Source organism: Amblyomma maculatum, chromosome 1, assembly GCF_055883805.1.
Source record: "Amblyomma maculatum isolate TAMU_Amacu chromosome 1, ASM5588380v1, whole genome shotgun sequence".
NCBI lineage: Eukaryota > Metazoa > Arthropoda > Arachnida > Ixodida > Ixodidae > Amblyomma > Amblyomma maculatum.
In genome coordinates, this window is record NC_139344.1 from 146,426,436 (window position 1) to 146,441,153 (window position 14,718).

Consider the following 14,718-nt stretch of genomic DNA (forward strand, 5'->3'; position numbering starts at 1 on the left):
GCTAGACAGCAATATAGTGCTGGCCAACAGCAGCAGCATGCAGAGAAAGAGGAAAAGTTCATTGCTAGAAGGCATTACCATGCACAGACACACACATATGACAATGAGCAGTGCACTGTGTCATTTTACAAGGAAGAGTGCACCAACCCAACAGTGACCAGGTCCCTATATTTTTATCATGTTATGCAGGTGCACGGTTAAGTTCTCAAGAACAGTAACGCTACCACACGTATACTCCATCCCAGTAGTTCCCTTCAGCACTACCAAGGCTACGGTGAGTGCTGAGTCGCTGTCCTTACGCTGCAGAAGGTAGTTCTAGAATAAAATTTTCATTCCACTGCATTTTCAGTCAGATTTCAGTCCACTACAGCCAAAACTATACTCGATGGCCGTTTTTGTTCACTAAAACTTAAGGCTGCCGTCGACAGTCGGCGGATGGCGTTGCCGGTCGCCGTAGCCGAGACCGGAATGGTCGGGAGGGGAGGGATGCCATCTCGTGCAGACTGCTACCACAGTTCTGGGAGAAGGTTAAGCAATTGGGATTGGGTCAATGCTAAATTGCCTTCAAAAAATGTGCAGTTGATAAGAAAGCACATGGCCTGCAGAGGGCATGAGGGAGAGGCAACGTGCCTGCACCGGTGACTATGACGCTGGAAAACGATTTGACTCCTCCCAGAACCTTGTCAGGCACCCGAAACACCTTTTACTGCATCCTTGTCTAGCAGTGCAGCCAGAGTTCGAGCTTCACCAATGCCGGCATCAACACATGCCCCCAGAGACGCTCTCTCTCTCTCACGAGCACTTTGTTTCTGCACTCTTCTCGTATTGCTTTCACTTTGAGAAATTAGAGTGTTTTAAACCTCCGTGCTTTTAACGCTGTGCAATTGTGTCTAGCAGGACGGATCTATCACATGACCTTTCCTTATTTTTTTTTTTCAGGCGCCAGTTTCGCGGACCCGTAAAACCGTTTCGCAGACCCCCTGGGGTTCACGGACCCCCTTTGAGAAATTGTGCCCTAGATGATTGCAACCGGTTATTTTTTAAGCTCTTCAACATACATGCAAAACTTTATTGAATACTAATGAATGCCACAAATCAACATACCATCTAAAAAAACATCTGTACAACCTTTTGACAATTTCTAAGTACACAGCTCCTTTGCGTTAGCACACAATAATACTTTACATATTACACATAAAATATTGCCTATATATACATATGAATATTTTGCACATCTACTTATATTCTATATATATTTTACATACTCTTACCCCCCTATGACTATTTCATAAAAATCAGGTTAAATCTGATTTCTATGCAAAAAGCCACTTCTTTCTCTAGATTGCCACGAAATAAAAGTGAATGAAACAAATAAAAAAAATGAAAGCAAAATGGATATCTTGAGCTTGTCCTAAAGAGGGTACTGGTGACCCCAAACCTCCCTTGACGTTTATCATCAGTAACATTGCTAACCTTGGGATAAGTTAGAAAATACAACCCTGGCTAAAATGGCAAACAGCATGCTATGGAATCCTAGCTCCTTAGTTGCTTTGTATAGGGGAAACAGGAATGGTCGCTGCATTAGTTCCCTTTTTCAACCTCTGAAAAACAAAAAACATAGTTTTGCAATTATCTGTTTGGAAAACTTATTACACTGTAAATATTCGAATTCTGGCTTATTGTGAGATGCAAAAAACCTAGATGAACAAGCTCTCTAGTTAAAGAAGAAAAAAAAAAAGAGAAGGAAGAAAGTGGTATAAAATCTCTTCTCATTGCCAAAATGCAAAAACATTCAACAGGAAGTGAATTTATGAAGCCTAAAACTGTGGGTAAAAAGAAAAATGACTGTGGAAAATCCCAAAATTCTTGGCTCAAACCTTCCAGATCAAATGAAAAAGTTAGAACTCTGTAGATTAAAGGCTGGGTTGCTCCCTCTTCAAGCAAGAAATTCTACATGAAAAGTCAATGCTGAATCCCAATTTTTCAAATAAAAAATTCAAACAAATGCATGACATGAATGGGACCTCCACTGCCTCCTGCCCCCTCCAAGAATGACCCATAAATCTACGCCTGCAGCAGCGGAAGACAAAAAAATAAAAAAATAAAGTATAGCTATCTGAAACTGTAGTAGTTTTTCAGCTAAACACAGCAGTGCACTTTTAGAAATGGCTGTGCAAAATCCATTCCTGGGCATGCAGCAAAATGGGCTAAAACAATGGACCACAAGCGAAATGGGCACAATAGGCAGTTTCTTGCTGGAAATCAATAAGAACGATAACAGCAAAGGCTTCTGCATATGTGGGTACTCCTATGTGCCCCAAAGGGTATACATCCCATATCTTGCATAAATGGAGATCACGGAAATCCTATTGTGGATATGATTCTTACTAGATTACCTATTTCACATATTTACGAGAACAAAATAATCTGAAAGCAGAATACAATGCCTAAAACTGCTGATAACTCAGACCAAATAAACCAAATAACTCAACCAAATAAATTTAGGTAGAAAACAACTAAATTTGTTAAATCAGCTGTCATGAATGCAATGATATGATGTAATCTAATGAGTACAAGCAATCCAAACTGATTTTTTAACTAAGAGGTAAATTGCTACCACAGACAGTTTGCCAGTGGCAACTGTTAGTTAGAATACATTACTTGAAAGTAGGCGTGTGAAAATACTAGAAAATTCAAATACGAATCGAATATGTTTACTATTCGATTTGTATTCGTATTCAAAAATCTGGTATTTGAAACTTTCAGAGTTTACTGTATTGTAGAGTTTACAGTACACTGTAGAGTTTACTGTATTCAGCAGCGATATGACTGCTAGCTTCATGCAGGTCTTTCCTGTACAAAACACCGGTATACGGAATCCTGTACAAAATTTATAATGAATTTTTCAGTAGGGTATACACTTCTGTCCAATTCTAGTTTAATGTTATAAGCGAATACCATGTGAATTTTGAAATAAACAACACAAAAATGTATGCTATTTTCTAATTTTTAATTTTTTTTTTCCACTGATCAAATATTCGACATTCGAAGGCATTTTTGCCCCATATTCACATTCGATTCGTATTCGAAAATTTCAATATTCCCACACCCCTATTTGAAAGGCATCCACAATGATAAGCAAGCGCTGCTGCTAGAGTCGCTAGCTTGTGCAGGAACTGGCTGCCATAGCAGCTCTATGAAAAATCCCCTCCTTGCCTTTACGTTCTTCTGTTTCTCTCTCTTCCATACATCCACACAGCAAACATTCACAGAAGGCTTTCTGTATCAACAAAAATTAATGCCCAAATTTCATGGGTGAAAAACACTTAATTTAAGTGCATGCTTTTGCATCAGTCATTACTGTTTGACGAGATGGCTAGAAGGTGCACAGAAAAACATGTGGATTAGTCAACCTTATATGAGTAAAGCCTAGTGCATGTCTTTTGTAAAAGTGTTCATATCGAAAACCAGAATGTCACTTTGGTTGTTTTTATGCCCACATTTCCTAGTTGAAGCTAGATTCAGACATTTATCTTAAGACCACATCAATGAACTAGTAACAGGTCTTTCCAGACTTGCGATGCGTGCAGTTGATGAATTTCAAAGTGTTTAGAACTTCTATCATTTCAGTAATTTTTGATGAACAGACAAATTAGCAGACACTGATTGCAAAGTCAGACTTTCTTATGCCTTAGAAGCAGGAGAAGACTGCTCAAAGAACATTAAAAGATTAAAACATCACAGCGAATAAAGGAATAATAGATGAATTATGCAGACACATACCGATACAACACCTGGCTTCAGACAGATACAACTCAGAATGTAAACAACTTTACATAATTAATCCAGTATGCTCTATTGCGTTTTTGCCTCAAAGGCAATACTTCTTTGAATCATGCTGCACACCTGCAGTGGCACTCTCTGACACACAGAAGATACCAAAGTCAATCATGTGACCTTATAGCAAGCAAACATGGCTGGTATGGTTGGCTAGGAATTACATCCTAGGTCCCAATAGGCCCCAATAAACCACCTTCACAGAAGTGCAGCAAGTAGTCTTTTATTGTGCTTCACTGATGTACCATCATCAATGGTTTTCTGCCATGGTAGCAGAGGTGCTACTAAGTTCCGTAAACCATTTCTTATTGCCTCTTAACCCCTTAAGGGCTTATGACGAGCTTAGTTCGTCACAAGCGATCGGCACTTTTTTGCCTATGACGAGGTGAGGTCATCACAGTTTTTTGGCATTGTTTCAAGGGGCCTTTGGCGAGCAAAGCTCATCAAATGGTACTTTACAGCATAATACATAGATGGCAGCACGAGTCCCATCAATAGCATTTTTCTTGAATGCAATTTTGAACACTAAATGGCGGAATGCCTGCATCCGATTGCCTGCGTTTTCTGGCAAACATGGCATCATCCGTACGTGGATCTCATGCGGGAGATCATTCTGCGTCGAATGATAGCACAAGTGGGGAGGATGCCTTTTTTTATTCCTCATGTGAACAAGATAGAGATGACATTTTTACTGACAGTGAGTCGTAAGCGGAATACAGCGGCGATGACACGATGGGGAGGGTGCCAGACAGACCAGGACAATATCCCAGCTCAACCTCAGCGGTTTGCCTTAAAGGGTTTTCCAGGACTAAAGCTCACAGTAGGTTCTACCAACCATTGGAGCTCTTTGAGGCTTACTTCAATGATGAGCTGCTTGAAGTTGTTGCGGAGACAAACCGGTACGCCTCTCAGTTGTTGAATTCTAGTAAGCTGCGCAAGCACTCTCACTTCCGAAAATGGTATCCAGTTATGTGAGAAGAATTGCGTGTTTCTCTTAGCCTACTATTGCTGCAAGACATTGTATGGAAACCAGATGAAAGGATGTATTGATCAAGAAACCGGCTGATTGAGACTCCTGTCTTCGGCGATGTAATGCCTAGAAAGAGGTTTCAACTCATTATGAGAATATTGCACTTTGTTGACAACACAACATTAAAAACTTTAATGGACAGCCTCAACATTATTTCCAAAAAATCTTGCCAATCTATCAGGAGCTCCTGAAGAAATACCGCATGCTGTACGTGCCTGAGCGTGATGTGACTGTCGACGAGAGCTTGTTGTTCTTCAAAGGACGACTCAGCTGGAAGCAGTATGTGCTGCTAAAGAGAGCAAGTTTTGGCATCAAGTCATTCTTGCTGTGTGAGTGTGAAAGCGGTTATATTTGGAACTCAGTGATATATACAGGAAAAGGCACCGACCTGGAGAGCTCATCAGTTGGAGCAGAAACTTTCTGAACGGCGACGAAAGTTGTACTGAAGCTTACGGAGTCCCTTCTAGACAAGGGTTCTTGCGTCACAACAAACAACATTTACACTTCTCCAGAACTGGTCGACTTCTTGCTAAGGAGATCTACCGATATTACGGCCCAACAAGAGACTCACATAGGCCTTCCTCCTAGTTTCCTTAGGGCAAATTTCAAGAAAGGCAAGATGCAAGCTTTTCAACGGGGCATGCTTGGCCATACAGTGGATGTATAAAAAGCTCGTAACAGTTTTATCCACTGTACACAGTGCTGAAATGGTGCCATTCATTGACAAAATGGGCAAGCAAACCATGAAGCCAGAAGTTAACATGGATTATAACCATACAATGGGAGGATTCGACAGGAATGCTGGCCAGCTATTCAGTGCCATGGAAGCAAAAGAACATTTCTTAGAAGATATTTCAACATTTATTCGATGAGGCAACCTATAATTCATTCGTCCTCTATCAGAAAGCGGGAGGCAGAGCATCTCGTCTGGAGTGCCGGCTGCAACTTGTTGAGGAGACCATCAGCAAGTACGCGAATGACAACGGTACCAAGAAGAAAGGGCGCCCAAGACGTCCCCTGGATATGAAGCGGTTCAGTGAGCACCACTTTCTGTCGCACATCCCGCCAACAGGGAAGGAGAAAGAGCCAACACGCCGCTGAGTAATGTGCTACTTGAAGTGACACTGCGATGGGAGAAACATCCGCAAGGAAACAAGGGTCTGGTGCAGGTGGTGCGAGAAGGCCCTCAGCGCAGTACCATGGTTCAAACGCTATCACACGGATAGTGGTCTCCTAGTTTGAAAACACCTTGAAGCATTAGTTGTTACCGCATCCCTCTGTTTCGGGCATCTCCGTCGAAGTCTACAGTGCATTTCATGGCAGTGCGCCAAGATGCTGCACAGCGATAACATCGCGGTGTGTTTATCTTCTGATGTTAGCTTAGCGGTGGGGGTGGGGGCGAACTTACCAGAGGGCCAGCAGCCTTAACAGAAGTGCCGGCGGTGGCTTGTTCGGCTTGTCCATCCAGTTGCGCAAGCCTGAGCGGTTTTCAGTACGTTCACCTTATCATGCCGCGATTGAGGCGGGCACCGTTCACTGCCACAAAATCACTAAAACGTGTGATAGCAGCCAATGCCCTTTGAAGTGAATGATGCTGAAAGCCGGCTTTATGATCACGGCTGACCACATGCTTTCACTGATGACCAAGAATAGACGAATCTCAGAAAAAACAACAACAAATTTTTAAATAAAGATTTTCCCACGCAAAAACCCTCCACCCAAACTGATGCCAGTTAAAAAAAAAAAAAATGTGGGTTCATTATGCAAGTGAATACCGTATTTAGTTATAAAATGAATAAGAGCTGTGAAAATGCTACAACAAAGAAGAAATTTCACCTTGACAAGAAACAAAAAAAGCCATCTTTAATAGGTATTTCCAACAAGTTATTGAGATTACCCAAGAATAAAGCAGTGACTGAGCCAATGATAGAGAAATAAAGATGCACTTACTCTCAAGTGAAATTCAGATCCATACAGAGCACAAAGCTGAGAATTTAGATTCTATGGCTGACTGAGCAAAATTTGCACGTAATGCTATATATCCTTGCTAAATCTTTCGAGCAAACAAAAAGAAATGCAATCTCTAAGAAGTCAGTATTTTTAAGTTGAGATAAATTGTAATCTGAAGAGTCTAAAAATGCTAGATTCTTCGTTTCCCTCATCCCACCTATCAATGTGTTTATTGTAATTCATCTGCTACTCAAGTATGCTCTCACTTTTATAACAGTACATGACTGAAGCACTGGTACCAAAGGTGTGATATCAGCACTGATAAGAATATCCATTCCCATAAAATTTCAATGCATGAAGGAGATTTAAAGGTCCACAAGGCCTCTCCATTGACTAATGTAGAACAGGAAGACCTCTTTGCCATTACGCCTTTTCAAGACACCTTTAATCCCTCTGTTCAGAAAAGCCTAAAGCACTGATATACTGCTAATAATTCTTTAAGTGAGCACTAAATTCCATAAAACAAGAGTGGCTGCACCATTGGTCTTCCATATAGGTCACGGAGATCGAAAGATTTTAAGAGGCGCAACTCCCTGTGTGCGTGACCGGCGGAGGCGACCCGAAAGTGTCACAGGGGAGAGGGTGAACAGACACCGTTACCGCAGTAGCGTCACAGGTAGCGCTACTGGGCGGTGCCCCAGGAGCATGCTTTTTCTATAGGGTTAAGAAGCGTATGAAAAAACACAGTGCTCACGAGTTTGTTTGCTCATGAGCACAGCGTGCATTCCACGAAGTCGTTTAAGCTCTTCCCCAGAAGAGCTAGTAGATAGATGCAGTCACGTCGAACAGCAACAAAATAATAATGCTCAAATGCCACATGCACCAGCTGTGCTCACAGAGATGCACACAGCGCATATGAGTTCAGCTGGCTGTCGGCAGGGTGTGACAAAAAAAACAACAGTTCAGTGTCCAATTCCCGCGCGACCGCTCACACATGTTGCTAGCTGGCAATATACACTAGCTGCTTCAGCATTTACATTTTTAAAATTGCAACGATATTATAACCATCTCATCTTTGGCAATACTTTATGAAAACAAGTTAGTCTTATGTCACTGAAGGTAAGTGTACAAGGCAAGACACATGCTCTATATGCCTACAACGAAGTTCCTTCACAATCGAAATCATTTGAAAAATGCCCCATCGATCTGTCACATGGTGAGGGTCATTAATGCCCATCTTAATTAAAAAGGCCGACGTTCCCGTGTGTCACTGGTCCACAAATGGCTGGAATTCAAAAGTAGATTGCTACAAGCTCATATTTTACCACATGGTAGGTGGGTGCAACATGGCATTACTGCAGAAGAAAATGTTGACCGCACACAAAGAATGCCTTTCCAAGAGAGCAGGGAAATGTGCGCCAACTCAAGTGCATGCCGTTCGCAGGGAACGCCATGACAGCATCACCTGGCGGCAGGTGAAGGAAGCAGGTGGTGCAGTATGACTTTTTTCTGGCCGCGACAGAGGGGCAAGTTTCGCCTCATAAATACTTCTTGCTCCGTGATATAGGTGCACAAGCATTTGGTGACGCAGTGTCACTCTCTTCCAGAAAAATAAAGTTTCTATTTGTTTCAGAGTACTATTAGTAGAAAGTAAGGACAATCAACTTGCCCGACTGACCTCTCCCTCCAAACAGTCAAGCTTGAACACAACAGCAGTTTCGCATTCCTAGATAAAGAATGATTCAAGTACTGATGCAAAATGTAGTAATAAAAAAGACTGCAAATTAAAAAACTGCATGCAAAAACTGCTCAGTAACAAAGCAGTAGTGTTGAAAAAATATTTGATGACTTTGCCAAGTCAAATAAGCAAGACTCCATAAATGTGCGATTAATGCTGTTCATTAAGGAGCTAAATGCACTGCCAATGAACAGACTTTTTTTATCACATTAACTGGGAAACTCGTTATAAGGCCAATGTATTAAAACCTGATGCCTTCATTGAGTTAAAATTTCAAGGTAAGCTAAATGTTGGGCCTCCTTTGGGAAGCGAAACAAAGTGTGCATAAGTTATAGTCTCCCAGACTGCCGGTACAGCACACTGACACAGCAGAGCTTGCCAACAAAGTCAGGTAAACAGAAGCAGCAACAAAAAGTAAATACATGCACTTAGAGAAAAATTTGAGGAAAAACAAGCAAGCAAAAAAAAAACTTTCTTGAAAGTTAATGATACTAAAATGTTCCTCATTAACTATTAATTTGCCTCCACCTGCTTACCTCCACAAGGTGGCCATAGAAAATAATGTATTTACCTGGGTAACAGATGCATTTCCCTGATTAGTCATTAAAATTTGCAGAAATCTGATTTCACCACAATGTATGTTTTACAACATGTAACAAGTATAGCATTCCACCACATTCGCTCAGTGGCTCTGGTTTTTGGTAGTTCAGCCAAGGTGACGAGGTTGAATCCTACCATGGCTGCCACATTTTGAGGGAGGCGACGTGCAACAACACCAATATCCTATGCGATGTCAGTGCACATCAAAGAACCTTAGGAAACCAAACTTATTCAAAGCACTCCACCATGACATCCATCATAGACTCCGTGCAGCTTGAGATATTAAAGGGACACAGATATTAAAGGGACACTGAAGACAATCCCATCAAATTTTTGTTCTCAATAAAAATTAAATACCAGACTCTTTCTAGGAAAGTTGATGCTTCTTGGGAAGAAAAGATGCATTTACTTCCAAGAAAATCGAACTTAAATATTTTCCTGACACTCGATTCAAACCCACAATATAGAGACCAAATAAGAACTTTACATTCACAGCTTCGAAATGAATACCACTGTAGCTAGCCTAGCCTCAAGAATGTGGGCATAGAAAACTGTTTTTTAGTAATGTGACAGCAGGTTTGACTGCCAGTAACATCTAGAAACTGTAACACAGAGCTTACTTTGCTATGCGAAATGAGATATAGCTTTAACTCAACGGATGACTTGGGAAAAAAATTCTGACCAGCTACAGTTATCTGAGTGAACTGATCACACTGCTCTTTGAGTCAAATTTACAGGGAAAATTCGACATTATGCGATACAGCAATGATGGTTCTTGCTCAGCGATGAAAAAACTTTCAGCCTCTCACTCCTTTCAGAAACTCTAACTAGACAGTGAGGCTTCAATTGAAGTCCTTAAAATTTGTATAGAGCCAACCTCATGGGCAGTGCAAGAAAGCAGTGGTCCCTGAAGCCCTAGTGCACATTAAGGCTACTGTGTTTGCAAGCCTCAGGCTACAATTCTCAATTACGGTGAAATCTGCACAGTCATATTTGACTCTGTCCCTAGCTAAATTAATGAATTGCGAAATTCCAACTGTACAGTACTGGAACTTGTCAGCATCGCTGTGCATTTAGAAATGGCTTTGCAGTGCTGCATTTCGAACCGGTGACAGCACTTGCAGGCTACCGGCCATTCTGGATGTTTACCACAGGGTGCCTACATCTATAAAATATCACAGCTAACCCCCAGCATCAGAGTGCGCAGCTTCAACTCCCACATAAAGGCAGTTTTAATGAGGTAGCATCGGAGGCCTCATCGGGGATAAAATGTGTTATCTGCCACAAAAAATAGATGATCGGCTGGCGGGTAGCAATGTCAGCAGACTGGACATGACAAACATATGTTTCGATGTATCTTCACTTATGTCTGTCACCACCTCTAGACAACTCAGAGGGAAACATCTAACCACCAGCTAGGTGACTCAAAGAGATGCCTCATTCTCGTGTAGGGATCTAAAGCAACAGCCATGAAAACATCACGCAAAACTCGATGTAAAGGCATCAAAAGCTTGTAATGCTATCGCACTGCCGAAACATAGTGTAATGAAGTGCCCTGGTTAATTTTTCCCATAGCTTCCTTTACATACGCCGTCCATTTACAAATAAAATGCAGAAGCTGGTACTAACTTGATCTGCAGCACACTGTCCTCAGCAGAAGTGCTGTCTGCCATTAATTTTCTCATTAACATTGACGCTACTGCACGCTTTCCAGCACAATGTCAAAGTGAACGCCCTAAGGCAAGCCACAGCGATTTGCCATAGCCCTTCAACATGCCGGAGAACGAGCCTGCAGTTTTCATTGTGCTGTGCAATAGTTTCCCAGGTTTCCACAAAAGGTCCAGCACAAAGTGCCGGCAGAACAGAGCTATTTTCAATATGGAAGTAGACAACCGCGTACACCACCGGGTTAACAAGGCAAACAAATTATACGCATTACAAGTGGTCACACCAATCTCTAGTTACAAGGTAAAACCATGACAGAAAGAAAATCCAAAAATTATGGTTTGGTTTGGTTTGAAGGGTTTAACGTCCCAAAGCGACTCTACTCAGGCTATGAGAGACGGCGTAGTGGAGGGCTTCGGAAACTTCGACCACCTGGGGTTCTTTAACGTGCACTGACATCGCACAGCACACAAGCGCCTTACTTTTCACCTTAATCGAAAAGCGGCCGCCGAGGCCGGAATTCGATCCCGCACCCTTGGGCACACAAGTAGAGTGCCTTACCATTGCACCACCATGGCGAGTCCTAAAAACCATGGGGGACACTTAAGCTTCGTCTTATGGGTATGACGTGATGGCATAGGCCACTAACCACCATATAACGCCCCCCTTTAAACAAGCATATGGACATGCCTGCGTAGCCAAGGTGTAGCATGCCTGGCTTAGCATCCAGGAGCACAGGAAAGTCTATCCTTATTCCATCTTCACAGCTCAAATGAGCCACCCGAGTTGGCAGCTTCTCCCCAACATTTTGATATCATGTGGTCTCGTTGAAGAATCAGTGCTCAGTTGCCAGATGTCACATGCCACCACCATGCTTGAGATTTTTTGCTCGCAATGCCGACACCAAATTTTTCTGAGTAACAGGACCTTTAATGCTAGCATGCTAAAATTAAACTAGACTTACAGCTGTCCTTTTCATCCTTGCTACGCCTCCTGGAATTGCGTTCAATTTAGCTACAATCTACCCTTTAGGAATCACGTGCAGCTTTCTCGATGGCCTCGCCACTTCTCTTTTGGTGTAGGAATTTTACAATTTCTACAATCAGTTCTATTATTAAAGCACATTACATACACACTAAACAACGTTTGGCTGAGATGTGAAAAATAATTTTGCTCCAAAACCTGATTTCATAGCACAACATTTAACTGCTGCCAGCCCAAAAATTTTAATGCCTTACTATAGATTAGTATGGGTAGTGAGGCTAGTAAAGCTCTCATGATTCTTTTTATGCAGTGAAAAGTAGTTTTAGGATGCTTTAAGAACTGAATGCAAAAAAGGCTTTAACATAGGTAAATCAGATAAAACCTCATTAGAAGCTTACTAAATTATTATAAATTCAAACGAAGAATGTGGCCAAACAGTAAACGGCCACCTAAAAATGAGCAGTCAGTAAGATGCACGCAAAAAAAAAAAGTACTGCATAGGTCAAACACTATAGCAAGACCTTTGGTCTGACTCAAAGGGCGCGATACATTCCCTGGATGCATGAAGAAAAAGGGCGCAACACTGGACAGGAAGGAAGATGAAATGAGGAACATAGACGGTACAACAGCATGCAGTGAGAGGTACAACAGTGCGACACAACGTGAGAAAGGCTGGGAACACCTACCCCACAGGGTGAGGTCCCGAATGGTCACATCCGCCGCCTGGAGGCAGGCAGGGTTTTCGCTCGGGTTTTCTAAACCAACCACCAACACAGAGACACGAGGTTAGAACCACAGCAACAGTTTAGAAAAGGCACCATGCTTCGGGACATTGGCAACCCTAGTTTGCTCCCCAATCTCAAGCCACTGTAAGACACAAGCAGTGAGCTATAGCCACTACAGTCCAAGAACATGAGAGAAAAGCGTTACAAGAAAAAAAATACCTCGCCTCTTACAGCTACAGACATCAATCAGGCACGCTGCAACAGACCTTCCTGCATGTGTCCTAAAACAGTGCCACCCACAAAATACAAAAAATGGTCACCACTGGTGGAAATAGTGCCTCTGGCCTACGCAGCACAGATAGTAGCATTCATAATTTTATCACAGTGACATTTCTGCCTCAGAGTGCAAGAAAAAAATCACTCTGTTTCCCAGATTAAATATATATACCTGTTTTCTAAAAGTGCAATTTATATAGGCTCTTGGAGCATGAGTTTGTAAGTGCTCTTACAGGTTATGACTTCTGTGAAATTGCCAGTATTAGACCCTAAAAGCTCTGTCATCAGTCTCACAGCTTTTCTCAGCAGGCCTTCAGATAGCATTTATACATTCGTTTTTCACGACCAAAAAAAAAAAAAAGTTAACTACTGTTACTACTGCTGCTGCTATTTGTTATTATTATTATTATTATTATTATTATTATTATTATTATTATTATTATTATTATTATTAGTAGTAGTAGTAGTAGTAGTAGTTGTAGTAGTAGTAGTAGTAGTAGTAGTAGTAGTAGTAGTAGTAGTAGTAGTAGTAGTAGTAGTAGTAGTAGTAGTAGTAGTAGTAGTAGTAGTAGTAGTATTATCATGCCTTTTTGAAGACAGCCACAATCGCTTCAGAGACTTTTAGCATTTCCCTAGTACACTACATTTAATTCAACACAATTCAGTTGAACAGCAAAGGTGCCTCAGCTGCCCTTCTCTACCCCATCTGCATTCATCTGCTCTTTATCAGGCATTTCTCTGCAACAATGCAAAACAGATGACATACAGCATTAATAATTATTGTTACAAAACTTCCTATTGAGATCTTCTTTAGAAACACTTATTCATAAAATGCTAACCAGGAGGAAAACTCTGCAAGATGGAACATTGTTTATAATGAAACAAAAAAAAAGTTAGTTTAAAAAAACATGTTTTAGAAAGGTTCTGGGCTAGAACCTACCAGTGAAAGTTGAAAATTCTCTAACCATCTCTTTTATTTTAAAGAAATCCAATGTTTCGGAACCGGCTTAGCTCCTTTTTCAGAGGTGACACTGAAGAAGGAACCGAGCCAGCATATGTAGTACCAGAATTATCAGCGATTAAAAACGGCTTCTACATTTTCCCGCTCAATACATACATTGGGCTGAGTGAGAAAATCGTGAAGAAAATAGGCCAACAATGCACTCCGCCAAAGAGTGCATTACTAAGCCAATCCAGCTGAGATGTGCGCATTTTTCCCTCTTGCTTCTTTGCCACGGCTTCACTATAGAGGGGTGAGACGAAAGAGAGCTAGACACACAGCTGTCGCCTGCCTGGCGCACACCCCACCTTCTTCGCCAGTCGCCAGTCTTTGGAGAGCCAATGATAGCCCCTTGGCAGTGACGTTATGTGTGCCTTCAGGATGTTCAAAGGCTGAGCTTGCTCGAATGACCAATGGTGGTGGTCGCCATGAGGTGTAGGAATGGCAGTTTTAAAAAATTGTTTGCAAATTATCAGCTCACTTCCGAGGAGTTGTACAGCCGCCCTGATTTTTAACAATATAGCGCGAGCATCGACCAAACTGCTGGTCAGCGCCTTATAACGGCGATAAGCGTGCAACACGGTGAGAGTTCGTGCATGCGCAAGAATGTGGAACGTCGCAAAGAGATATTGGGGCAGGGCGTGTGTTTTTGTGATCCTAACAGCGTAGCAGAAGACGCTCTCTCTTCGTGCGCGTGCGCGAACTCTCACCGTGTTTCATGCTTATCGCCGTTATAAGGCGCTGAGCAGCAGTTTGGTCGACGCTCGAGCTATATTGTTAAAAATCAGGGCGGCTGTACATGGCATGCATACCTAATGATATTCGCCCTACAAAATGCGACCACCTGATAAATATTACTGCCTGAACCCTATTAACCCTTTTTGGTGTCCCTTCTATGCAGTCAGAATTATGA

The 14,718-nt window shown here is 41.9% G+C and overlaps 1 protein-coding gene across 4 annotated transcripts in view; it reads right to left on the minus strand.

Moving 5' to 3' along the window:
- The window catches only part of LOC146204265 (solute carrier family 66 member 2), a 34,145-nt gene that overhangs the window by 9,654 nt on the left and 9,773 nt on the right, over positions 1-14,718 (minus strand). For 3 of the 4 annotated variants that reach the window (XM_084589217.1, XM_084589216.1, XM_084589218.1), the window contains exon 4: positions 12,491-12,559. The exons of the other annotated variant lie outside the window; for it this stretch is intronic. In XM_084589217.1, the coding sequence (XP_084445343.1) occupies positions 12,491-12,559 (69 nt within the window). The remainder of the gene's footprint in view (positions 1-12,490; positions 12,560-14,718) is intronic. 4 annotated transcript variants of the gene reach the window in all.